At 43.7% G+C, this 27,667-nt stretch overlaps 1 protein-coding gene across 1 annotated transcript in view; it reads right to left on the bottom strand.

Moving 5' to 3' along the window:
• Positions 1-301: 301 nt before the first annotated feature.
• The window catches only part of LOC133020718 (protocadherin-15-like), a 137,472-nt gene continuing 110,106 nt past the window's right edge, over positions 302-27,667 (bottom strand). The window contains exons 27-37 of the mRNA XM_061087409.1: positions 23,729-23,944; positions 22,538-22,626; positions 20,280-20,456; positions 16,680-16,898; positions 15,233-15,241; positions 14,190-14,309; positions 5,853-5,874; positions 5,221-5,259; positions 4,902-4,975; positions 3,673-3,781; positions 302-910 (exon numbers count right to left, since the gene is read on the bottom strand). Of these exons, the coding sequence (XP_060943392.1) occupies positions 302-910; positions 3,673-3,781; positions 4,902-4,975; positions 5,221-5,259; positions 5,853-5,874; positions 14,190-14,309; positions 15,233-15,241; positions 16,680-16,898; positions 20,280-20,456; positions 22,538-22,626; positions 23,729-23,944 (1,683 nt within the window). The remainder of the gene's footprint in view (positions 911-3,672; positions 3,782-4,901; positions 4,976-5,220; positions 5,260-5,852; positions 5,875-14,189; positions 14,310-15,232; positions 15,242-16,679; positions 16,899-20,279; positions 20,457-22,537; positions 22,627-23,728; positions 23,945-27,667) is intronic.

Consider the following 27,667-nt stretch of genomic DNA (forward strand, 5'->3'; position numbering starts at 1 on the left):
CAAGCACAGTTCAGATAAAATGTCATATTTCTTTGAGGCACTCCTTTCCTTGCAGCTCTGAGTTTCCATCTGTTACAGCCCTGTCGGTGATAAACGCTTGACAAAAAATCGTCAACACAGTGTGGATAAATAAAATTTGACTGTAAGTCCAATCACCAGTCGTGGATGGTGATTAGAGCTTATCCAGTTTGAGGCACACCATCATTTTTAATGATCATTTTCTAAACAAAAAACAAAAAAAAACTCAGTATGATAAAGATAAAAGTAAAATAAGAAGGACATGAATTCTCTGCATAGCCAGTCAGAGTTTTGTCATTGGTATGTGCAGGCTGTTCCAGGGTCCCATCCATAACTCGTCCTCGTCCGATAACGTGTGGTCACTGTGGCACTCCAGTGTCTCCCTGCTGCTCTTGTGGTTATCAACACACGTCTCTTGCTCGTCACTGACATACGGGCCAATGTTGTTTCTGTCAATCAAGGCCTTTGCAATACTGGTTCTGGACCCAAAGGTTTTGAGCTCGTTGTTGTGGGGTCCCAGGGAACCACAGGAGGACCGGGTGTTGAGGTTGACATCCACATCCGACGGGCTACACGAACCTGTTCCGTTTTCTGTGTTGTTTCCCGAACCCTCGATGCTTATAACAGGGGGAGGTTCTTCGTGAGTCACGCCTAACTTGTCTAGTTTTTTGAAATGCTTACCCAGCCGGCACGGCGAGCCCCCCTTTAGGTTGTTTGGGTGCGGCAGCCTGCGGGTTCGGACGATGGTGCCGTTATGTGCGAGATAGACGTTCCCGTTGATGTTGCTGTTGGGAGGTCGGTTCCACTGGGTGTCTGTGGTGCTCTCCTCTCCTGTGGAGCTGGTCTCATTCTCCCGATCTACCACCAACTTAATCCGTTTCTTTCTCGCAGTCTGCGATGGAAACAAGGGGTCAGAGTAAATATATAGTCAGTATCAGAGGCTAAAGAACATCCCAGGCCTCAACACACACACTGCAGATAGCTGGGTTGTACACAAGAGTACTGAGATCAGAGAATTCACAGGGAATTCTTGGTTAAACTTAGTCGATTATCCTAAGGAAAAAAAAAGAAAATCTGAAAAAAGTTCCTGTATATTTAAGGACTGCAGGACTTTAACTCCCCCACTATCGGATCATCAGCTGCTGTTATAACATTAATACAACTATGAATTTTGACAAGAACACGTTAACAGGAACTGGTAAAATAACTTATGAATCAAGGTTATTGGGGGGAACTTTTTTCAGATTTCCGAAAAGGACAAATTTCACAATCAGAGGAAACGGACGGTGCTGCAACATGCAAAATCTCACAGTAGAATCAGATGCAAAGGCGTGAAAACACACTCAGGGATCCCCGAAGAGAAGAGAAGGTCAAAGATGTAAGAAAAGAGCAAAATCCTCATATTTCAAAGCAGGGAAGTTTTTCCTTGCTGAGGGGAAATGAGGGAAAAGTGGATGTTTGAAACACTCTGTAGAGGCAGGCAATATTTCTTCACTCCCATGCAAGGGTAATTGATTTTATTCTCTCTTACTTCACAGCGGACAATATATCTCTCTAGAAGGAAGTTGAGTGTCCTTCAGACTCTGAGTCAGCATCTGACGTCGCCCCCGTTTCTCCGGTGGCCCTCGACGCACCGCTGGGTTCTGATCCGGAGCCGCTGGCTGAAGACCTGTCAGAGGAGATGGCGTCCTCATCCACCTCGGTGATGGGGGACAGTCCACCGTATGTCTCCTCAGAGGTGTCGCCCATGCTTCTGATCTCGGAGCGGTATGGGGGAGCAGTGTAAGGGGCAGAGGGTCCGGGGTCTCCAGATGTCACGCTGGACTTGGTGGACGATGTGTCATCGCTGAGCTCACTGGCCGACTCTTTGCTCTCCTCAGCAGACTGAGATTCTTCCTCTTCCTCCTCTTCCCTCTCCTCTGTGATCGTGTCCTCAGATCCGCGGCTCCGGACGGACTTTTGGGAACGCCGGCTGCCACTGTTGGATTTGGAGGCAGCAGAACTCTCCTGGCTACCCAGGGAACTTTGATCCTCCATCTGACCGCCAGAAGAAGACCCTCCAGCAGACTCGGATCCAGATGTTTTCCTCTGGCTGGACCCACGAGACGAGGAGCCTTCACCGCCTGACTCTGCCTCGCTGGCTGTCCCTGTCCCTGACTCGGCATCACTGAGCTCTTCGCTGGACTTCTCTGATGTAACTGCACTTCCTGATGATCCGGTTCTCTGTGATAACTTAACGCTTGAACCAGATAAAGACGCAGCACGGCTACTACTACCGCTGCCGCTACCACTGCCACTGCCACTGCCACTACCGCTGCCGCTTCCACTACCGCTGCCACTTTCACTTTTCCTGCTACCACTCCTACTTCCACTCTCACTACCACTCATGGCTGATGACCTGCTCTCCTTGCTGGCTGCAGTAGCTGATGATCTCATGGAAGAGCGGGCAGAAGACCCACTTCCTGCAGCACTCCCTGAAGCCTCTTCCTCCTCAGACTCTTCATCAGAGTCCCTCTCTGTTCCTGAACCCTTTTCTGAACTGGTTTCCTTCTCTGTTGCCGTCCCTGTTCCCGATTCAGTTTCTTTCTCAGAGTCAGACTCTTTCTCGGAGTCGGACTCTTTCTCTGTTTCAGATTTTTTCTCTGTGGCCGATGACTTCTCAGACTCGGACTCTTTCTCTGAATCCGATTCTTTATCAGTCGCCGATTCTTTCTCACTGACAGATTCCTTCTCACTTTCTTCTCCTTCAGATTTGGACTTGCTCTCCTCATCAGAATCCCCTGGATCCTCCTCTGGCTCTTCCTCTGAGTCCACTGTGCTTTCGTTGGCATCATCGCGGTCTAAATCTACTTTCAGATAATCTCTGTCAACACTGCTTTTCTCGGAGGATTCATCATCAGAGCCTTTCTCCTTACCGCTTCCACTTGCACCTGCTTCTTGCTCACTCTCTGTGACACTGATAGACACCTTAGACCTCCTCTCATCCTCACTGGTGACTTGCGAGGCCTCCTCGTCTCTCTCACTGCCCGTGGCAGAGCCGCGACTCACACTACTCTGCGACTTCCTCCTGGCCCGCAGCCTGTTGCCTAAGTTGATTTTCTTCATAACTTTGCCAAGACGGCTGCGGGCATCAGACTTGCTGTCGATTGGTCCCGTATGCGCCGGCCCGTCAGTCAGACTCTCCTGGCTGTCAATGCGGCGCGCTGACATCAGTTTGGCATAATCTTTGTCCTTCTTCCCGGCACCAAACATCTTGAACATTCTGGCTTTTTTCCATGCGGATGGGCCAGAGGGACCCGCATCAGATGGCTTCTTACTCTTGCTAGCTGCCAGGAGTTTGCTGAGTTTCATAACAGACTTCAGTTTCTTGGCAGCCTTAGAAGGCTCACCCTCTGCTGCTGGCTCAGCTTGTTCGATTTCATCCTCTGGCGGCCCATCTCTAAATGCAACCTTCTTGGATGAACCTCTACCCCGCACGCCGCCACGGCCCCTGCCTCTGCCTCGGTCCTACGACAGTCACATTTATTTTGCAATGGTTTGTGATGATAAAGCCACAATGTGACACAGGGTTGATGCAGCTGTTTCAATAATACACTGAACATACAACTCATTAACGTAATAGTTTTACATTATCACATAAAGGAATGGTCATACCTCCGGGCCACTGTAGTAATACCCATCATCCTCCATGATCACCTCTCCATATTCATCGTACGTGGGCGTTATCAGCCTCCTCCGACTGCCGAACTGAGGAATGTCGTACCTGAGAAACAGAAACAACGTAATGATAAAACTGCAGCATTTCCAATTACAGTACACCAGCATAACCATTGATTAATGAGGTAGCTTTAAAATTTACTGATCCATTTGTTGTGAGATAAGAAGCCACAAGCATCTGTATTAGTTAAAAATATTTTTGTATGTATTGTTACAAGCAACTGTAATCATTTATCACAGTGCAGCTAATGAGTCACTGGAGAAATGTAATTAACAATCTGCTAAAGGGATGAGAACGATACTAGAATCAATACGAGCAAACTAAAGGGAAAACTAACTGTAAACTTATTGAATATGTTTTAAATTGCCATCTGCAGAACAGTACATACAGTACAACATGACTTTTCCAGCTGTCACACATTTTATGTTAGTAACTCTTCTTTTTATTCTTTCTAAACTCTGTCTCCTAAACCTTCCTCCTTCAAATCTGCCAGACTCCAGTCATTACTGCGTTTTTTTTCCTTTTTTGGTAGATTTGGCATCATCTTAAAAAAGTAGTCAGTGAATGCTGCGGCGATTTGCTGCACTGCCTGGAAATCATTCTGGAGTTTGAAAGAGTGCAGAGGAAAAAGAAAAAGAGGCCGAGGCTAAAATTGGTTTTACGGAATGTTCTCAGCAGTAGGTACATATAGTGCAAGTCACCTGCCACAGAGATGTAGCTTTTAATGAACAACAATTTCTCAGCAGCTGTTCGGGCTTTGAGTTGCATGTTTCTCCTCTTTACACCATATGGGCGATGGAACAGGCGAGCCAAAAAATGCCCTCTCTCCATTAAACCCCAGGAAAACGCTTTTACACACTCAGGTACCGGACTCAAGGCGAGCATAATTGATCACATTTGATGGAGGGGAGAGGGAAACGCTTGAATGGTATGCAACGCTGCAGAAGTGAGAGGCAGCCAAAGTTATGCTCATCGTTTTATTCTGAACTTTTTTCAAAAAAACTCGCCAGCCCCAGAGGAGCTCAGCACTCGGAGCTGGGAAGCAAGGTCACCACAAATAAGTCCAAATGATGTAATTTCTTTCATTTGAAATGATTGAGGATCAGTCCCACGGATTAGAGTGAGACAGCAGAGAAATGGGACGGTCAGTGGGCTGCATACTCACCCTTGGTCGTAATTATAGTAGTCCTGTGCGTAGTATTCCTGGCCAGGGTCGATACCTGACTCCATTGAGAGTTCCTGCATTTCGGGGAAGCAGAAAAGAGAAATTACTCAGCACACCCCGGACACAGAGAGAGAGAGAGAGAGAGAGAGAGAGAGAGAGAGAGAGAGAGAGAGAGAGAGAGAGAGAGAGAGAGAGAGAGAGAGAGAGAGAGAGGGGAACAGACACATCAGAAGAAGAAGAGCAGCAGCAGCACAGAGGGTGAGTATACAGCAGATTGACTACAATCCCTGTGAATTAAGAAAAGCAGGAGTGTTTCTACCTCAGGTCTCAGCAGAGAAGGCCTCAGCAGTTGCTGTTGCTGCCAAAGTTTAGTACGGAAGAAGGTGATGGAAAGGAGGGACGGTCAGGAGAGACACAAACACAAGGAAGAGTTCACTCTACACGTTTCAAATTTAGAAGCCAGAGAAAGAAAATGCAAGGCGTCTCTCCTACATTAAATCTAAGCTACACACCACGGAGGAGCAAGGGGAGAAGTACTGATGGAAGCAAGGGAAAACAGAGGGAAGGAGTCAAACATCCTGCCTCTGCTGGGTGTTGACAGGTCATTGTGTATTTGAAGGTGAGAAAAAGGAGTTTAATGTCAAAACTGTCAAGCCTCGACTTTGTTTGGCCTTCGATTGTGTTTTTTTTCCCAACAGGGGACAAAAACTCATCCAATTGCTTATCTGCTATTTGACAGAAACACTGGGAGAAAAATACTTTTCTGAACCAAACCTAAACTGTAATGTCAGTGTAAGAAGTCCTATCAGCGTGATCTCATATTAATCTCATTCAGTGTTTTCCATCAAGCGTGTTATAGATAAGAGTAATAGGATATTAGCTGCCTCGAGAGTGACAGAACGTCGGGGCACAACATTATAATAAAAACACATCACAGGAAGGAATGCTTACCTGTCTGCCGTAGCCTCGCCTCCTGCGCCGCACAAAGGAGAAAATAAGACAAATAATGAATATGGACCGACAGCAACATTTCAAGTGCTTTTAGATAAAATAAATGTTTCGTCTGCAGGACGAGAAGTGCGTCTACTTTCTGCTGACCGCCGAGGAAAATGCAGCTTTACTTACTGTGAATTTCCTTGTTAAAACACAGAGTTGCAGTTATTCTTCAGTATTAAAGAGGGGGCCTGAGGCCGAAATGTTATCACGCAGATGCGGGCTGTTTCTCCCCCCTCCTGTTATCTCATCCAAACAGGGAGGGAAAAAAAGGCACAATAAAAGCAAATATCAAAGAGGGCTGGGAAGATTGGGGTTTGAAAAAAAAAGGGAAATAACTAACTGTTTATACAGACGTATCTAGACAATCTCCGAGCAGATATGAAAAAGACATTGTGATTCATGGTGGAATTACGAACTCAAAGAAAGCTAATAAAATTGTCTCTGGTTATCATGGCGTAATGCGCCATTTTCTCTCCCCAGAATGCAATGTATTTTCTTTCTAAATCGAATTAAGTAAATCTTAGGAATTTCCCTATCAGACAGAGAGACAAGAATGCCACTCAATACCAAACAATCCTACATGTCTGTCTAGTTCTTCTGATAGAAAACTAAACTGTTTATCTGCACAAAATTGCTCAAACTCATAGATTTTAATGCCATAAATGAGATACCGTACTAATACAATAAAGCTATTTTATTCTAATTCTTGGATACGTCCTTTTAACTAGATTAACAATTCTTCCCTGGGCATTATCCCATCCCTCCACTGAGGCCAAACAATCCTGCAAGTGTGACTTGAACAAAAAGAAATAGTCTCTTAATCTGCACCAAATTATAAATTATACAAAATTGATTCATATCAACGCCACATGCATATATATGTTTTTTTAACATTACAGAGAAACTAATAAAATGTCTAAAAATGTGACTTTAAGAATCTCTTTAGATGGCTTCCCACAAAAGTAAAAAAAAAAAAGGTTCTTCTCTGGTCTTTGTCCCTCAGCCAAGTTTGGTTCAGATAAATCTAGCATTGTTTTGTCCAGCTGCCAAAAAAAACACAGGTGGGTAAGTAACCTCTTTGGCGGAGGTAAAACACCATCCACAGGACAACAGCAGAGCATCTGCGACGCATTCGGCAGGAGTCAATGAGATACGGTGAGTAAATGGAGCAGCCCGGCTAAAACCTCCAGGTTCACAAGCGTACAACTGTAACCTGTCTGGGCCCATAAATAATGATGACTCCCACACTCAGATATACGGCCAAGCAATGATGTGAGCTTCCTCTGGAGAGCTGTAATCTGTTATTATGGGCAGTGACCAGGGGACAGGGCAGAGCCATATGGCCACACCTCCCAGGCAGAGCGGACGACGGGCGTGGGGAATCTGATGGATGACCTGTTGGCTCGGCTGCCGGCTACTGCTGCGTCGGGCATCATCAAGAAAAATGGCCCAGTGGACGGCAGCCGCAGGAAGTTCTCGCATGAGCAGAACTCGGGGGAATAGATCGGTGATATTACCTTATCGGGTTCATGAGGTAACGGAGAAAAAGTGGTGAGAGGCGTAAACCCAGAATTACCACAAGGCTTGAATGCTGAAGAAGCCAGTGTATTATATATACGTCACAGCAGGGTGCATCTTGGCTCTGTAAATAGCTGGCTTCACAGTTTGCCTTTGCATAAAATAAACAACACTTCAACTGGGTCATACTATTCTGCTGCTGCCACCAACACATTCAGCAACAACACAAATACGACACATTATGGTTAAGCAATCAGTTTAAGGGTTGATTCAACATTTTGAAGGATGATGATAATCACTGAGCCTTAGAGGATAGAACTGTTTTGTCTGTCAGGTGAATATGAAGCTATGCAAAGCAGCCTCTTAGTTTAACACACAGACTGGAAGCAGGTAAACGGGCTAGATTTGGATGTTCGAAGGAAACAACAAATACATACCAGCACCCTCACTGACACAGTATGACTTCATCCATCCATCCATCCATCCAGAGGAGAGCATGCAAACTCCACACAGAAAGACACCAGCCAAACCAGGATCCGAACTGTGAACCTTGCGATAACGCTGCACTGCTAATGACTGGGCCATTGAGCCTCCCTCTTTAATCCAATCAAAACCACAACTTAAAAAAAACGGGCATGATCACCAGTTAAAAATATTAAATTAACATTTTTGCACAGATTAAATAACTTTTAAATTTCAGAGTCACTGGTTGAAAACTTTTATTTTGGAGTCAGACTGCTTCTGTTTCTTTGTGCTCAGCATACAGATGTGGCAGTGCTATTTCCCATCAAACTCTCTGCATTAAAGTAAAAGAGTATATTTCCTCAAATGTTTTTTTTACACAATATGTGGTGTGAGAGCAGGCGGAGGTTTCACGCAACAAAGGATCTCTCTGATCAGCATCTGCTGCTACATGGACATTAATGATTTACTTGTTTACCATATGGTGTTTGGTTTGTATTTGCCTGAGCATATTATTCATTAAGTTTAGTCAGTGTCATCTTTGCATGCATTCATACTTTAAGTTTGAGCCATACCTTATTTTTGAGTCCCGATTGTTTTCTTTGGAAAAGTCTTTATAGATATATATATTATCAAAATTTGGTCGATACAGTTCTGTTCATCTTGTATTTTTTTTCTTATGCTGCTGAACTGAATAACTTAAAAGACTAAATCCAATAGTAAAAACTGAATATAAAGAATCTATTCGAGCTTACCACTCTTTGGGCTGAAAGAAACAGCATGTCAGCGGCTCGCCTCTTTACAGAAGAGATTATTCCATGTAGAGAACATGGAATACAGAATCAGTCGGCCTTCGATCCGCCCATCGGGGGTGTGTGTGATAAATCAAACATTACCCTGCTCTGGAAAGGAGGCACGCTAAGACCATTTGCCTTAGGGTACAGAGGGTGAAACAAACACATGATGAGTATGTGGGAGAAAGACAGAGAGGAGAGGAGGACACAAGCAAAACAAAAACACAAAAGGGACGGAGGCCGCATGGCAATGAGGGGAAGTAAAGGTAATAGAACCTCTCGAGATCCACGAGGAAAGATTGACAAGAAGAGGCCACGGATTGAAAATCGTTAGAAGCAAATTCGTGGGGGGAAAAAGAAGCGAGTGAGAGAGACGCAGACAAACGGATCAGGCAGAAGGTCAGAGGGATGGAAAAGGAACGGAGAGGGTAACAGTAGTTGACAGTCCCACAGGCGGCGGCCCTGGTTAACGATTGATTGGTTCTCTAATTAGCCTTTTCCAGTGTGCAGCCGAACATCACAGTGACTACTTCATCATGCTGGGAGGATCCCTGCAGACGTGTGAACAGACAGGTCCCCGGGAGCTCGGCTCTCCTCATTCAACACAAGACTGTCTGGGAACCGAAGTCGATGTATTTTTATTGCTGATGCTTTGTCCAACACAAGATGTTTTCAGTTAGAAGTTCCGAGCCCCACTGCGTCTCAAATCAATTCTATTGCATTATTTAAATAAGAGGTTTTCCTGCAGCCTGAGTGTAAAATCCTATACTTTCTATTTCATGCTTTTCTAGATATTTTCTTTAAATGATTTAAATCACGATCATCTAAGTACAACTTAAGTTATGCAATGTTATGTGCGCTCAAGTCACTGCAGTAGCTTTATTAACATTTTTCATCAACAAAGGTGTGATCATCATTCTGGAACACAGTGAATCTTATTTCACAGAATTTGCATACCTTTGGGAAATTCTTAACAGTTAGGGTAATTTTCACTCCGTTGCAAAAAAAAAAAAATTTAAATAAACACCCAACATTATCATTTTTTTCTTTTGCCTAATTTGGATTTTGCACGAAGCCACAGCATCTTTAATTTTAATGCTATTATCTTTGTGAGGGAGGAAGAGAACAAATTTCGAAAAATATATGGAGCCAGGAAACGGTTTGACGAAACAGACCCCAGGGTTGTGGGATTTAAGAAAAATTGGTGATAATGGTGTAATTTAATTTCAGACATTTTGGTCATGAAATGTTAATGCTATGTGTAAGAGCTGAAATAACGTACTTATCACATGATGAACGGACTAATCTGTGAACTCTAGGGAATACTTTACTCCCTCATAGATCTCATAGCGGTGCAGAGCAATAATACATGCAAATAAACGGAGCCAAAGTGCTTCTGTATATTCAAAGGCTTGAATTTTTATGTTCTAATTCAAGCCTGGAAGCATATTGTACAGTGAGAGGGGCTGAACTGAGCACATTTACAGGCAGGTGGCACTAACATTTAATTTCCACACCAAGTGCTGTGTAAAAAAACAAGCATTCTGTGTCTGAGGAACCCAGACAGTCTTGCATAAAACACTACCAATGTGCAAATAAATAAACAAGTAATTAAGTATTAAGAAATAAACAGAAAAACATGGACGCATGGAGAATGTATAAATAAAAATAATGAGAGCGTGGAAACAGAGAAGAGAGTCAGAGAACTGTGGACTGAGAGGAAAAGTTTTCACTGAGATCAGATGGACTGTTCGAGTTCAACTGGCTGCTTTGCTGAGCCTCCGCAGCCACACTCGGTTGACTCGTTCCATTTTCAGTGCAGTTCACGCTCGTCGCCGGGTTGATTTGGACCGGAGAGCTGGAGCTGGTTGTCTTTGGCGTGCTCTGCTCGTGGTGCAGATCAGAGCTCTGCAGTTTGTTCGCACTCTCTGACTCCCCAGTCACTGGTGGTTTCTTGGGAAACTTGGGCGCCTTGCAGTTTTTGTCCACTTGGCTGTACATGTTGGCAACAGACCTCTCTAACTCGGCCAGATTCTGGATGTTTTTCAGGATCCCCTTGAGCTCCCTCTTCGTACCGACGTCCGCTTGCGCTGGGTCCAGAGGACGGGGGTGTTTACGCTCCGAGACGGGACGGAGCGTGGACACGGGTGGCAAAGAGGAGGGAACAAACTGCACGACTGGGCGTGAGTGATCGCCAGAAGGGGAGGGAGGGGGAGGGAGAAGTGGCGGAGGTGGGGGAGCACGTGGTTTAGGGTGAGGAGGAGGAGGGGGTGGAGGGGATGGGGGGGATGGAGGGGATGGAGGGGATGGAGGGGGATAGTGAGGTTCAGGAAGGAAGGAGACTGAAGGTGGAGATGGAGGTGGACTAGAGGGAGGAGATGTTGGTGGGGATGGCGGCTGTGGCCGTCGTGGAGGAAGTGGCGGAGGGATACCTGGCGGGTCGGGTATGAGCTCCACCGTGATCTGACACGGCTGCTCCGTCATGTAGCTGGAGACGCTGGAGCTGGACTCCCTGTGGACGGGTGGAGTCGGCCTCTGGCCTGCCAGGGGCCACTGGTCCTCTCCCTGAGAAACAATAATACTGGGGGGCACATCTCGACCTACTGATGTGGGGCTGTAGGGGTAATCCATGATAGAGAACAGAGCATCTGAGGTCAGCTCCAGGATCTCATCGCTGTCTCTGTCCCTGACAAGAACAGACGAGAAGGAGCCCAGGGACTCTCTGCTTCGCCTGAGGGGTTGTTCCAGAAGGGTCTGTTGCTCAAACTGCCTGGCCTGCTCACGCACCGACATCTTGGTCTCTGTGCTGCCACTAATGTCAAGTGTGTCTGAACTCTCTGTCCTCCGCCCGCCGTTCATGGCTGCTCGAAGTATCTGCAGCTCCCAGGTAGTCGGGTCCATAAGCGCTTGTCTCCTTGGCGCTTCATAACTGTGCAGCCCTCCATGAATGCGAGCAGGCATTGTCCAGTTACCACCCAGCGCCGCTGAGTGGGAAGGAGAAAAGGAGAACCGCCTTTCCGCATGGGGACTGCCCATGGGACTGTTGTCATAGACCGGGTTGTGGGTGGTTAGTGGGTTGCGGTCAGAGTAGAAGGTCACGTTGCTCTCAGACTTGGGTAAGTCGACATGCAATTCTCCGTTGCTATGGGCTGCAAGGGAGCGACAGGCGAAGGTGCTAAAAATCCTCTGGTGGTCGGCCTCCTTAATGACAGACCTTTTAGCCCTGTCACAGTGAGAGGTGGAGGTGGAAAGGAAAAGAAAAGACTTGAAACAGGTGAAGATTGATGGTTTAAGGGAGAGCGAAGCAAAGTAAAAAAGGGAAGAGGCAAAAGCAACATTTGTTCCTGCTTCTTAACCGATTATGACTCTTGGTGCTGTGACTTATTCTGATCTTCAGACGTTAATCCAATCAAACATTTGATTAATTGACTTAAATAGGTCATCATTTCATAATTCATAATTTCTCATAATCATTTGGTTTTTGATTATTCTAAAGAATAATAACATGTGATTAAATTATTATGCCCTGTAATATGTCTAAATATGACCCAAAGGCACAGAATAATACAAACAACTGGACGCATGAGTGTAGTCAGTCACAACACTAAGAGAAGTGAAGGTTAGGACAACAGGACACGTAAGGAGACAATTGTCTAATTGCGAGGTGGAGAGGTGGAGAGGTGACAGCTGCAGCGATGGCTACTAAAAGCTACTTTCAGACATGCACTGAACTCTGGGTAATCTCTTAAAACTATCCAGAGTGGCTGTATGTGAGAAAGCAAATATCAGTTGCTGCGAGCGAGTGGGCGAGTTGATGATGTTTCTAACAGGCAACAAATGCAACAATTAGAAAACAAAAAGAATACAAATGTCTCAGGAATAAATAGAGGTACCGTACATGTAGAGGACGCAGACGAAGATGTCAAGTTGGAAAAAAGACGAGTTAAGAGGGCTTTGGCCAGGAGGGGCTGCTGTAAACAAAAAATGCGAATTCTGCAGCAGAATTCTGCAACACCTCCTGGCTCCTTCTTTCTTTTACTCAGGCAGCAACCCTCCTGTTGTTGTGAACGTGTCTGACAATCTCCTGCTGTGCTCTTCGTATGTTAAAGGCAAAGTGCGGAAAATGTCCTGAGTCAATTGTTCATGTCTGAAAACAGCTAAAGTGAGTAACCTCTACAGACAGGGAACTTTACCTTTCCTAACTACATGGAAGTTTTACCACTGAGGTTAGAAAAAAAACTTTCCAAGGTCATTAAACAAAACACGCATTACAAATTCAAATCTATTTCGAACGGACGGGTCAAAGACAAATCTTACTAAAACATACTAAAACCATATCTATCTACAGGAAGTGCATATGCTCAGCAAAAGCTATAAGCAAGAGGTGGAAACAAAGGAGTGCCATATTTACAAATGCTATTGGTCCTATTCATAGACTTCCTATGTGTTGGGATTACTTACTGCAGTCTGAATCCAGAGAGACAGGGGGGTAGAGGTGATGAAGAAGAACCAGACAGATGGTAAATGACTACAGCAGAAATGTCAGAGGTGTAAATGTAAAATGAAGACAGGGAGGAGGTGCGAGCGCAAAGGTACATCATGTTTCTGAGGGGAAATATACGGTGCTGATTTATTTGCACGCCCGCACATCCCGTCCCTGTACACAAAAGTGTTTATTACACACAAGTTTCACACTTCTCCAAAGTGTTTTAATGGGATTGTTTATAGGAGAAATTCCACTTATTCTGAGCACAGGCTGGAAAATAACCCCTAAATAAACGATGCTTGGCTCACAAACAATCCCCTTGAGAGTCTTCTCTGCCGCTACAGAGTCAAAAGCCTGCGATTGTTGTTGAGAGTTGGTCAACATCTGTGCCCCGTCTCCAGCTCTTTTACAGCTCGCCATTAAATTTCAATTTTCTTCTCTCTTCTAACAGCAGTTGTGATGTAAGCAGCAGTATTTCTTTAACGAATTTAACCGAGGCAGCGGAGCAGCAGTTCCAATTCAACCTCATTTAATCCTCCAGCAATAACATTTCATTGCGTGTTCAGAGTGCTATTTAACAGGAAAGGTGAAAAATGATCATGCTGATATTCACTGTAGGTATTAACACAAAGAACCTTTAAAGTAATCTAAACCAAATTTTATTATTGAGCACAAGCGAGATTGTGTATTTGTGTCTAAGCTAGAGTGAGTGGTATTTTAATCGCTCAGACACACCTTGAGAGAGGGTCATGTAAAAAGGATGCAAACACAGTCAAATCACAAACACGTACAGAAGTCACAGTCTAATCACCAGCTGTGCTGCGGCGCACTGTGGTCTGCAGAGAGGGAATCATGGTTTGAAAGCCAATGAGCAGAGAGATCTATTGATGCAGCGACTGTCGGGTCTAAAGCAGCAGGTAGACTGATCGAAATTCAAATTCACAGAAAGAGGAACCTGCTGAGCACAATACAGCAGCGGCCTATGATGGGAGGAGGTGGGCGATAGATAATAAAGGACAAAGGTTTACTCACATGCTGTTGTCGCCCAGCTCTTCATAGAGGTTGGCACTGGGAGCAGCCGCAGGAGGAGCTTTCCCCCCCGGCGGTAGGGCCATCTGAATCCGGGCGGTTTTGGAACATTCTGCCTGTCGCCTGAGCAAAGTGTTAACATGTACAGTCACAGATAAACGTGTTTCTGATGTAAGTATTAACACCACGTTGAAGGAAAAGTATCTTAGATTCTGAGGCGAAAGTCATAATATTATCAGATAATCACCAGAGTAAAGTATTAATAATATTACGAGACAGACACTACAACAAAAGCCTGGATCAACACACTCTTTCTTAAACAATACTTTCAAAGCCCTGATACTTATGATATTATGCTGCTGATGAGTCAGATAATTGCATTAGTTATTTTTAAAACTTATACTAAACCATAATGTAACAAGATTCTCCTCATTCTTCATTTTAAAGCAATCATCAGATTGATCTTTTCTGCAAAATGACAAGCAGCCTTAATTGATGACTTTATTCTTAGAATATTATAGCCTTTTTTCTCAGTAAATAAAGACCTCGTTCTCAGTAAATTACTACTTTATTCTTATTAAATTAAGAATTCTTGTAAATGAAAAGTTTGCTTTTAATATGCCAACTTTATTTTTGTAAATCTATGTGACCTTCTTGGTCGTAAAATTATGCCTTTCTTCTCATAAAATTACAATTTTATACTCTTAATATTATGACTTAATTTGCACTTTATTTTATCCCCTCCAATTGACCCTTTTATCCTTCATTCTTTACATTTCATACAGTTTGGAGTTAACTCCTTCTGTCTGGATAAGTGTGGTTGAAAAAGTGAGGACATATCACTTATTCATGCGACTTGAATTAATGCATGTGCTTTCACAGGGCACAAATAAAAGAGGCACATGCAGTAACTGGTAGTAAAACTGAAGATGTTCAGTCATGTGTGAGGAGATGTTGAGGAACAGTTGCTGCACGACCGGGATAACGGAGAATCCTCACACACTTATACGACATGAATTGAAACATGAAGAGGAATTAGTACTTACTCTTTGAACCTGGTTTTGATGGAGCAGAGAGGAGACAGGAAGAGAGAGAGAAAAAAAATACACGTTAGATTATATAATATTATGATTTTAACACTAGTTATTCAATATTGGCCGGTCTTTTTAAAAATCTTTGTATTTCTATCCGTTTGAACACTTAACTGCAGAAACTGCAGAGAAACTTCAGACGTTCCCACCAATTTCTATGCAAAGTAGGAAGCACTCAAGCCTCCAGCAGTGACTGTGGGGCTACATGCAAAAACAGCCACTGCTTCGTTCTTAAGTCACCATTGCTTATTCCCAACTGAAATTCAATTATTCCACATGAATAAACAGATTCACATTTAAAAAAAAACTCATCCTGGAATTTAGGCAACAGTGAATTACGTTGACAAGCAGACATGAGACTATGATTTCCTAAATCATTTAATTTTATCAAAGCAATGTCACCACCAACAAAGCGCCATCTGCCCACGACAGTTTGTGTGTTAGGCTAATGTCACGATCAACAGCTTTCTGCTGTGTTTGGTCTGTGCATTTGCATAAGGACAACCACTCCGCCCATCTGCCGTGAATAAATATTTCCCAAACATCACCGTTTACGGAACGCTTGCAGCTTACAGACGATTAGCAGGGATAAGAACCGGGCTCCTGCCAACTAAGAGTTCAAGAGCCTCGCTAACGGGAACGATGCTTCGGACAAAGAGCATCATATTTCATTTTTGCACAGTGTGTGTGATGCGTGAATGAGTGAGATAAAGCTGGAGACAGAGAGGGAGACAGAGAGAGAGAAAAATAAAAAGAGAGCTCTGTTTACTGCGTCTGTCAGCCAGAGACGATTGAGTATTGTGAAGACGCACTGTGACAGTCACAACTGGCTGTAGATATTTGTCACAAATAAGTGTTAATTAATCTGCTTTAATAAAGCATGAGCGGGAAGATAAGCCCAGCAGAGTGCATAGTCAGCACGCCCAGAGAGAGAGCGAGAGAGAGGAGAGAGAGAGAGAGAGAGAGAGAGAGAGAGAGAGAGAGAGAGAGAGAGAGAGAGAGAGAGAGAGAGAGAGAGTGAGAGAGGGAGAGAGAGAGAGAGAGAGAGAGAGAGAGAGAGAGAGAGAGAGAGAGAGTGCACACACAAAAAAGGGAACAATCATGACGCGCTCTCGCTCTATCTTAAATATGTGAAATAGACTTTAAACAAAGCCCTTTGTGGTTTTCCACTGCTCTGGTCCAACTGGCTAAAGGGCAGAGGACTTAAATGATGGTCAACATTCAAGGATGAATATCAGATTTTTGTCAGGAGGAAAAGTTTTACAAGTACAACACAATATCTGTCACGGTAATGGTCTACCTAATCAAAATGTATTTCCCTCTTTACACCCTGACAACCAGTTAAAGAGGATTAATCGATTGCAGAGGCCTCTGATTATCTCGGAGAGGAGAGTATACTCACTGCTTGTAGGTGACCATGACGATGAGGATGGCGGGGATGCAGCAGAGGATGATGATGATGGCCAGAGCCAGGAGCGCCCCCTCCGTGTAGCCCACGGCCTGAGCCGCCTTCTTCACACTGGCCACGATGTCCGGAGAGCGGATCTCCAGGATGCGGCCGCCCTCGCCGAGGTGCGGCTGGAACTCCTTGTTGATGTCCAGCACGTTGCCGTCGAGAAATCTGTGATTTATTAGAAGTAATGAGCGCGGGAGAGTAATTGGTTTTCAAGCAGAACAGAGCCCCGGAGTTTGTAATTTATCTTAATCTAGTGAACTTCTGAATATCATGTTTGTTTGAAAGCCTCTATAATCAATATTGCTTTATAGTTACGTTATATAAAATGACAACTTGAAAACTTTGCAGTGAGTTTCTGCTCATAGTTTATCCATCTAGTCTTCAACTTCACTAGTCTGTACTTTGGTACACTGCTCTCTCGCTTGTTTTCAGACACAAACACTTTGCCTTTCACATATCAAGAAGGCAGCAGCGGGATCAGACGTGTTCACATTAACAGGAAATTATCGGGAACATTTAGGTGAGGGCTGGGTAGAACATGCAGGAGGGAGGACATAATGTATGTTGTGTGTTAGAAATATTATCAACACACCCACTCACTGGCTGTGAAGCTGTATTCACTCAGACATTTCCATATTTCTTTTTTACCGAAGGTCTGTCAGGTAAGGTTCTGGAAAATGTCTCGGGCCAGTCTGAAAGTAGCTGTCGAGTCATTTTTATGACAGCAGGCAGCTGCAGTTAGTAAAAAATATCTAAAAAGTCACTGTACACAACCTGCTTAACACCGACTGGTTAGTTACACAGTTAGCGACAAGCTGCTGAACACGTTGGCTTAAAAACCCTCATTTGCTGAAAAATTATTATTTCAAGGTCAATAACATCTGGTATTTTTACCATCACATTTCGAAAGCTGGAACAAGAGACTGAGGATCGGGCAAACTGGGATATATTTTTTGCCTTTCACTCAAAATGCTTTTTGGCCACAAAAATAGATAAAAAACGTACTGTGACCTTTCTGCCCACATGTGTTGATACACATGTTTTCAATACTGTGTTTAAATAACAGACCTGTGGCAGAATTTGCAGCACACACGTGTATATGTGCAACCAACTCACTGATGTTCCAATAACCGGTTGCTTCAAAGTGGCTTTCAAACATCCTGACTCACAAAGGAACGAGCAAACTGCCACATCCAATTACTGTCATTTTGTTTTCTATAGGTGAATGGCTAAATGGCGATGAAGGAGAGTCCGGCTCTCAAGGTGACATGAGGACACTGCACAACACAACAATCCACTCGCCGTTTCTCTTCCTCCTTCTGTGATCTGACAGCAAAGACACACATATATAACATGCAATTACCTCCCCCAACATGGTCAGACATGAACAGCATGCATAAAAGGCCTTTCTCCTCTCATCTAAAAATCTCTCCGTATCTAAAGGAGCAGATTGTTATTAACGAAGGAGACTCTTTTATTGTACAATTAGCTCTGCTCTCTGAAAAGCTGCCCCTTGTGATCAAGGCGATGGTGGCTATTTTTGGTTCGAAAAAACAGAAGCTTCTTTTAACACGCCCTGCTCATGGCTGCAGCCTCAAGCGCCCACTTAAAACAAAAAGGCTGTGGCACGCGTCTGATGGTCAAGGACACTGATATAATGGATTCAACATATACACAAAGCACCTCTAAATGTCATTTGAGTAGGGATGGGAATCGAAAACCGGTTCTTGTTTAGAACCGGTTCCCAGTGAACCAATTCCTTGGAATCGTTAGCGAAATTCTTTAACGATTCTGCTAACGGTTCCCTGTGCCGTTGCGCATGCGCGAACTTTTTCATTCAGACGGCAGCAAACATGTCATGGCGGCCACCCGGAGTAGCTCGCCGGCTACTGCGGCTTCGCTCGGCAGTAACGCCGCAGTAGCTCGGCGGCGTCGCTCGGCGGCAGCCCGCAGTAGCTCGCCGGCTACTGCGGCTTCGCTCGGCAGTAGCCGGCGAGCTACTGCCGAGCGAAGCCGCAGTAGCTCGGCGGCTACTGCGGCTTTGCTCGTCGGTAACGTCGCAGTAGCTCGGCGGCTACTGCAGCTTCGCTCGACGGTAACGTCGCAGTCCCTGCAACAACAACAGCTCCCTGAGTCCATGGCCCAGAGAGTGCATCAAGAGGTCCAGCTGTACAGAAGTCTGCCCTCCATCCCCTCTACGAATAACGCCACCCTTTGGTGGTGGGACCAGAGACACACTTTACCCCTGCTGTCAGGTCTAGCTGTGTGTTCAGGCATCCTCCACCCCATCTGAGAGAGTGTTCTCCACGGCTGGAGACACAATTAGTCCTGAGTGATCCCGTATCCTTCTGGAGAAAGCAGACATGCTTATTTTTCTGCACAAGAATTGTTGATTTTGTTGATTACAATTGCTGGTGCAGACTTGATGGTATTTGCCACTGCTAGTTTAATTATGGCAGCTCAGTTTTCATATACCCTTTTTAAAAAAGGAAGGAGCATTGTAGTTTCTAGTAACATGTTTAAATTAAACAGAGTAAGTTTTATTTAAGTTATATAAGTTTTATTTTATCGTAATTTCTACAGAAGAATGTCAGGTTTATCTTTACTTCAAGAGGAATACGTGAATGTTTTTGGTTATTTAAAAAATGTAAATGTTTATGTATACATACTGTATATGGTGTGCATCATTATAGAAAATTATATAAAAGAAAATTAATGTAAATAAACCCGTTTGTGCTCTTTTTTCCCCCCCTTGCCCAAAAAGAATCGATAAGAGAATCGATAAGCAATCGAATCGATAAGCAGGAATCGATAAGGAATCGGAATCGTTAAAATCTTATCAATACTCATCCCTACATTTGAGTGGAGGATCTCCGAATGAAGGGAAACTGTCATCATCCCATTCCAAATAGAAAGAAGAGGAGGCCACAGATTTGGAGAAACAAAGACAGAAAGTGGACAACAGTTGCATATTGACTGGAAACTCTCATGCTCTAGTGGAACTGGCTTTTCAAGGTTGGTGTCTGATTGATTTGACAGAAGGGCTAAGAAACACGGGAACAAAGAAGTTCTTTAAGCCCCTTCTCTGTCATCAACCAGTGTTTCAACACACTTTCACAGAGAGATCCTGGACACACAGGTATTACATCTCCATCTCTACATGTCCCCAAACAAAAATAAATATAATCTACAGCGGACATAATAACCAGGCTCCTGGAACAGCCTTCAAGGCATGACGGATTGATGGACTGACTGAAATACACCCATACCCTCACTCTCATTTTGTCCATCCCTAGCCTCACCTCGCCCTTCTCTCCCTTAAATCTGCCTCTCTACTCTGACAAATGACAGATTTGGAGCACCTGCAGGATAATCAAAGTCGTATAAAGAACCTAAAGGCGTTGAGAAAGTGGAGACGCTGTGGGAGAGGAGAGATATATGCTGAGTCACTGTGCGGACAGAGGGGAAGGAGAGAGACATGCAGGGCATCAATTTCAACCAAATGGTGGCTGCTGGACTTTTTGCAATAAAAATTCACCCACTCACTTGAAGAGCTCCTGGCGTGAAATGGCCCTGTTGGTGAGCGGGTCGATGGCGTACACCATCAGGTCCGTCTTACTGTAATCCTCCAGCTCAAAGCCATCGCCATGACGACGTGGCCCAATCGCTTCTACAATCACTTTGGCACCTGGAATCTGGTCCTGGACGTGGCGCTCCAGAATACTGAAACAAACACAAAACAACAAGTCAAACTCAATAGAGTAAAGAAATCTGTCATTTCTTGATCAATACTGATTATTCTTTGAGCATCACAGGGGAAGCTAGAGCCAATCTTGGCATCCATACTAATCCGGAGTTTGGAAACGCGGATGGACTCGTGAAGAAAATAAATGCCTCATCTTACTTTTCACTATGGTTACTCCTTGATCGTAGTATTTTCATTAACTAAGCAACCAAATGCAGAATAGACAATCATCTCACACATGCCCAGTTTAGGCGAATGGTCATGTGTTGTACAATTTCAGCTGTGTTACCATGGATTAGGGATTATAACTGATGTGGAGAAAAACATGCCTAAGAGGACGGATATCGTATTTGTTGTAAAACGTATAAAAGTGGATGTAGCCTTAGGGTCTCCAACTAAACAAACCCTGATCTGCTTGTCTTTGGGCTGTGGGAGGAAGCAGCATTCCTGCAGAAAAGACCTACGCAAACATGAGATGAACAGGCAAAACTCCACAAGGAGAGACCGCAGCTGAATTCTGAGGAACTTCTTACTCTGCACCACCGTGCCACCTTAAATAAAGAAATATTGGCGCAAATACTGAAGTTGGAAGATCATGTCTAGACTTAAATGAACCAAAATCCAGGTTCACCTTAGTTCAAAGCATTTGTGGCAGCTCTGTGCCAACAGCCAATGTGAGAGCCACCAACCTTAAGCACTCTGGTAATGTTTGTGCCATTGGGCAGCAGCTTGTTTCTCAACACTGGGCTCTTGGCAAAGTGAGACTATGATAATCCTTTTTCAGGCTGGGAGGAATCCACACCTCAAATTACAGCCAATAAAGGAAAGTCTTGGCCGTCTACCTTTGCCAAAGAGGATAAACAGTTTCAGCACTCAGGTAAAATGGCCCTGGATCATCACCAGCACTGTGAAAAATTGCAGACCTCTCAAATGACATCACTGCAAAGAGCTTAACATGACTAATGTGTGTGCCGTTTCAGCCCAGACAGCGGTGTCACTTGTGTGGGAGGGACACAGAAAGCTCTTGAAAAACAACTATTTACACCAATTTCCCTTTCAGATGAACTAATGAGACTAAACACTGTGCCCCGGGAGCTGCCAAGAGATGTTTCATGAATCTGATCATCTCAATCTCATCATTAATTAATTAGAAACCGACTCCCGAGGATAGAATCATTGGCTAATCCATGATCGTATCTTCTGTTGATGTCTATGTGACGTTGATTTTTATTAGGCCATGTTTATTTTAAGTAGTTTGCAGCTGAAACAAGTTATCATGTTGGGAAAAGCAAAACAATTTAAATTGATCCCTTTAGAACGCAGAAGTCAAATGCTCATCTCCGGCATTTCAAACTGCTGGCAAAGACGGAGTGTCCTGAGACACCGGGGGCGGAAGCAACCGTGTCTGAAGATTGTAGTGGTTCACATTCATTTGAACCACTGGCACAGGAAACTCCTCTAGCTTTATACAACATTTCTCTCACGAAACTGTGTGTGAGTAACAACTGGGGCTGCTTGAGGATGGGGGACGTCTCTGAATGCTTGACGATGTGGTGGTTTAGTTTCAGAATAGCTATGGAGCTGTTTACCTCTTTCAATTAGGTGTTCCCACTCTGCTGAGACTTTTAAGACTACACTGAAGAGCCACCTGTTCTCTCAGGCGTTTGACTGCCCTTGAGTAAGTCTTGTTTACTTCTTTATTCAATGATTTGTTTTTCAGCCTGTTTAGCATATTTGTACGCCGAGGGGTTTGCTCTGTGAACTCATCTTAAGCGTATGGGGGGGCTTTTACTATTATTTTATATCGTTTTTTTTAAATATGATGACATAAACACATCACAAACGGTTGACTTCGTCAGCGTTGGCCTGCAAGGTCCAAGGTTTGAAACACTAGGTGGTGTAATGAGCCATGTTCATTTTAAAATTGTAATGTTGTGTATTTTATCAAAGCCAAAAAACACACATTTAAGTATCTCTTTAACAAAAAAATGTGTACTCATAGTGACATTGATAATTTGGTTTTACATTAATTATTCAGTCATGTTAAATGTTTGCTTACCGAATGAGCTCCTCTTTTTTCTCTTCCACTAAATGGGGAGGGACAGTGGACACAACAACTTGCATGTCCAGCGCGTTGACCACAGAAACCTGAGAGAGAGCGGGATAGAAGGAAGGAAAGGAACAAAGCACCAGGGGGTAAAGGAGACAGCAGATGGTAGAGATAAAGACTGATTTAGCCATTTATTCACATGCCTTACAGTGATTTTGGTTCAACATATTTAAATGCCTCTTTCCTCGAAACCAAATGAGACCCTCTAACCGCTTGCCTGTATTGGTGCCATGCGGCAAACTTGACGAGGCCTAATTCTGACCCTGCAGTTAAGTGCACGGGCAACAGCCTCTGTGCTCTGCAGCCAAATCTCCCATGCGGTTCCTGTGAAATTAGCTTTCCCCTTGAAAATTAATGAGCAGCATGGTTAAGCACTCGCTTCTCTCTCTTATCCAGGTAATGTCCTGGACCCTCCTTCTGTCTTGTTAGTGGGCTTGTTAGCCAGCCACATTTAAATGAAACAAACGGAAAAATAATAATCCTGCTCACAGTCAGGAGAGATGAGCAATGAAACAGTGAAAAAGCTGAGTCTGGGACATGATTGGTAAAAATAAATTCACGCATAACAACAAAATAAACGTATTAGTACACTATATAGACTTTCCTTGACTCTCTCATACTTAATGTGCAGCGTGTGGTTGTGTTTTATGGCTTTATTATCTTCTGATCTATTGTTTTTCTTTTTTATATTTCTTCTTTATTTAACCAGAAAAGCCGCATTGAAATACGACATCCTGTCTGCCAGTGAGTTATTAGCACCAAGTTTTAAATATGAATACAAACACACAAAAAAACATACTTAAACACAGCAAACTGATTAAAATACAGACAAGACAAATAAAAACATACAGGAATCAATGTCAAAAGGAATGATGCAAAATCTAAAGCACATATCAAAGCAAATATGATGACATAATTATTGTTAAATTACTCTGGCAATCCTATCTGAAAAAAATGCCCTTTATAAAAGGCTAACAGGTTACTCCTCTCTTACTGTGGAGGTCTCGCACATCATACAATCAATATGCCACTGGTGTGCAGGTGACACTAGCGACATATTTAAGCAGATGACACACAGTCAATGCACGTTTACTACACATATATATTTTATTGATCTGTACAAACATACGTGACACTCACCACCACATCGGCACTGCTGCTGAGGCCTATCCCGTAGTCGTCTGTGGCAATAACCTCAAACTTGAAATAGGACCTGCGCATATTTCGAAACTTCATGGCCGACTTGACCATGCCCGTGTAGGTCTCGATGACGAAGCTGTCCTGGCCCTCCGCCGCGGGTGGGATAATCAGGCGGTACGCCATGGCGCTGTAATTCCCAGTGTCCTTGTCAGTGGCCTGTTACACACACATGATGCACACAGATACACAATTAGACTGAGAAATGTCAGTGTCAAGTTTGGAAAGCAATTAGAACATTTAGAGGGGTAATCAGGAGATGATATATCCTCCTGGCACACCCACAGAACTTGGCTGGAAACACAGGTGTTGCCATGGACATCTCCAGGTTACCGAGGGGGTGATGTTTCTGCTTATGCTTGTGAATAAGTCCTGATTCAGGTGTAGGTGGTTTGTTTGGAGGTCATAAATGTCAGAGAGGAATGATAAATATTTGCTTGGCAAAAGTTGGAAACAGTCCGAAAGTATAAGGGACAGTTTATGTATTCATGTATTTATTTCAATAGAGAAAATACATTTTAGGAAACTCCCAAAATCAAAATGCATCTCACTATAGGATAAAAATGAAGAAAAGTATAGGGTAAACAATTCCACACAATTTTTGAATTTTATCACCAAAACAACACTCAAACATGGAACCACAGAAACACGTTGAAACCCAAAATATCAAAAGGCTCAACTTCACTAACTCATTAGCGTTTGTGTAGTTTCCTGAAAAGGTTTGAAATGATGACAGACAAGGAGAGGGACAGACTGACGGATGAATGCACTGATGGACATCCTGATCGCTACATCCTCCCTCTGCAATTTATAGCGGGAGAATGAAAGGGGACATTGTTTATTCAGACCACTGTAGAAATAAAAAAGTCCCTAAAGATTTAACCTGAGCCAGCATCCAGCATCAACCTGCTTGAGCTCTTGACCGTGATGGTGCCTGTTTGGCTCTGAGCATAGTGCACTAGTGGCAACTCCCCAATCATTGATATCAAAGGACACATTTTGCCTCTGAAGGCTGATGGGACACCCTGCTGTAAAATCAGCGAATAGTGCCGACAGCGCAATATACTTGAAAGAGAAAACAGAAGACCCAGCAGATGGGGTGATCTTCCTTGTGTGATTCAGTGTTGATTTGCCCCTAAACCCCCCTTTTGATGCATTAATCCTTATGTCATTTAATTATTCTGCAGACACGTGACAAATCAAAACAATTCAATTCATTCAATTTTCTCATTGACACAGACCATCACAGCTGTCTGATTTTAGGTTCTGAGAGGTTTTCTTGGGGAAGATATTCCTTCTACCTTTCCTTGCTTTGTTTGCATGTAGCTACGTTATTCTTTATTAGCACCCTTGGAGGTCTACCATTATAATGTTATATCTCTCCTTAACCATATAGCCAAACCATTATATCAACCTAAACTGCCTGGAGTGGTGAACACTGAAAGTTTGGCGCATTTTCACCACAGCAAAGTAAAACAAGACGTGCAAGATTGAAGCTTTTAATTTCTGTTCTACTACTGGCCGAGATATTTGCTCATTTCACCCCCCATGCAGGTGTTCTCTTAAAGGAGCTGACAGGAGAGAGCTGCAGCTGGAGGCTCATAAATTATGTGAAAGGATTCGTTTCATGCTGCTGCAGCTTTACCCATGGTAACGCACTGTAGGGCCAAAAGAAAATGCAAGACTTCCTGACATTAAAGTTGAATTGTTCAGTTTCTCTAAACCTGCAGAAACTGCTCTACTCTCAATTTGGGGGTGGTGGAAGTGAGTTGTGAACAAACTGACACATCATCTTTCAGTGGTTGTGGAAAACTTACTTATTTGCACCACCAGCAGTTATAACACAACATTATTTTTCATTTGGAGTCATTGTTCTGGCCACATTGATACTACAATGGTCCACATTCAATCTCTTTTTGCTCCGTTTTGGGTCTCTTCCAACTCCCATGGGAAATATCTGGATCTTTTTAGCTTGATTCTAACTGTACCTCTCCGACAGTTTGTGCTGGACTTGGAACCATAACTGAAAACCGTGGGTTTGAACCTGCCGGTCGGCATATTCTCCCCATGCCTGAGTGAAATGTCTGCAGGTACTCCAGCATCTGCCCGCAGTACAAAGACATGCAGGTTAGGTTGATGTGTGTTAATGTGTTGTGTGAATGGCTCCTTGTCTCTGTATGTGACAGACTGGCTGACGACCTGTCAAGGGGTGTTCACTGGGATTGGCTCCAGGCCAGCAAATTAATGTTTTCAGTTAGAAAACCTATTAAATTCTAGAAATGACTTTTAGATTTTTTGGGGTGATTTTTAGAGAAGAAAAAAGAAGAAAAAACCTTTAACCCTGAGAAACGACGTATAATTTACAAGGATCATAACTTCCATGAAGCTTGTTAGATCACTTTATGTCAGAGAAGGGAAAACCCACTCCCCCCCCGCCCATCGACCTCGGGGGCGGGGGGGGAGTGGGTTTTTGGTGACTGGCCACTGCGCTCACACAACGGCATCAATTTTCAGAGTGCTCGTCTGTTGCGACTGACACTGATAAATAGGAGCAATCTCTTCTTTTTTCCCCCTCCAGCTATTGGCAGAGGATGGGGAGGTGGGGGGCATGTTACCAATGAAAGGGCAGCATAAATCAACACAGTGAGAGTGAGATATCCTCAATGGGTAAAGACAGTGTACGTAACAGCATCATACAACTCTAATAGCGATGGACACAGGGGAGAGAACTCACTGAGGGAAGTTTGTTCCCAACCTGCTGCAAGACAGCAAATACAAATTAAATGATCCTGATGACTGAGTAACCTGCAAATCATTAACATAATTTTGGTCCTGATCTAAGCCTCTGTTCCTCGTGTTAGGGTGTAAAGCTACGACGCTGGAGAATATTCTAACTTTTTATTTGATCCAATAAGACATTTAGGCAAAAATGTGTCCTTATTTGTGCATTATTTCCTAAAAAGCTAATCCCTAATGTCCTTGACTTGTCACCTTCAAAATCAGCTCATCCTCGAGTCCAAATGAGCATTTGTGCCAAGTTTTAAGAAAGCCCTTCAAGCCTTTTTGTGACAATGAGACAGAATGCGGGTTGATGCTAAGACATAACGTCTCTGCTCCCGGCAAAAATAAACATCTCTGAAAGCTTTTCACCATCTCCTTGATGTGTAGAAAGCTTCTCACCATCTTTAAAATAAGAGGGCAGGTGGTGAAGGAGGAAGTCCATCATCCCGCTGCCCATGAATCTTATTACTTACTCTTATAAAACAGGGTCGAGTAAGTGTCGCACGTTGCAGAGTGTAATCGTGTAATCATCCTTTCCTTCCACACACCAGAGTTTTACCTTGACATTGAAAGATTTTTCAATTAACTTTTTAACACCATTGAAATGAGCCGCTTGGGGTAAATAACTCAATTAAATTCAATTTCTACCGCACCAAATTACAACATTTATTCTTTCAAGGCACTTGTATGGTCCGCAGCTGATAATGAAGGAACCCAACGAGTAGGCACTTTGCAACAGTGGAGAGAAAACAAAAAAACTCCAACAGGGCCAGACTCAGCGGCCATCTGCCTTAACTGGGTGGGTTGAAAGGAGAGAAATAGGGAAGTGAGGAGTAAAAGGGGAAGTGGAGAGGAGGGAGAAGAAGGAGGAGAAAGTAGGGGAGACAGCGAAGTGTGAGAGAGAGAGAGAGACCTGGAATGGTTGTGTAACATATATATTTAAACACTGTAGTAAATGTCTATGAGTATTTGTGGCTTTATCATGTGACACATCAAAAGTGTCCGAATTCACCAAATGTTGACGATATTTCTAACGATTATATCAGGAGAAGCTTCATTACTAATTAAGTCCACCGCTTCACACTAACCGACTCCAAAGAA

This window comes from Limanda limanda, chromosome 15, assembly GCF_963576545.1.
Source record: "Limanda limanda chromosome 15, fLimLim1.1, whole genome shotgun sequence".
NCBI lineage: Eukaryota > Metazoa > Chordata > Actinopteri > Pleuronectiformes > Pleuronectidae > Limanda > Limanda limanda.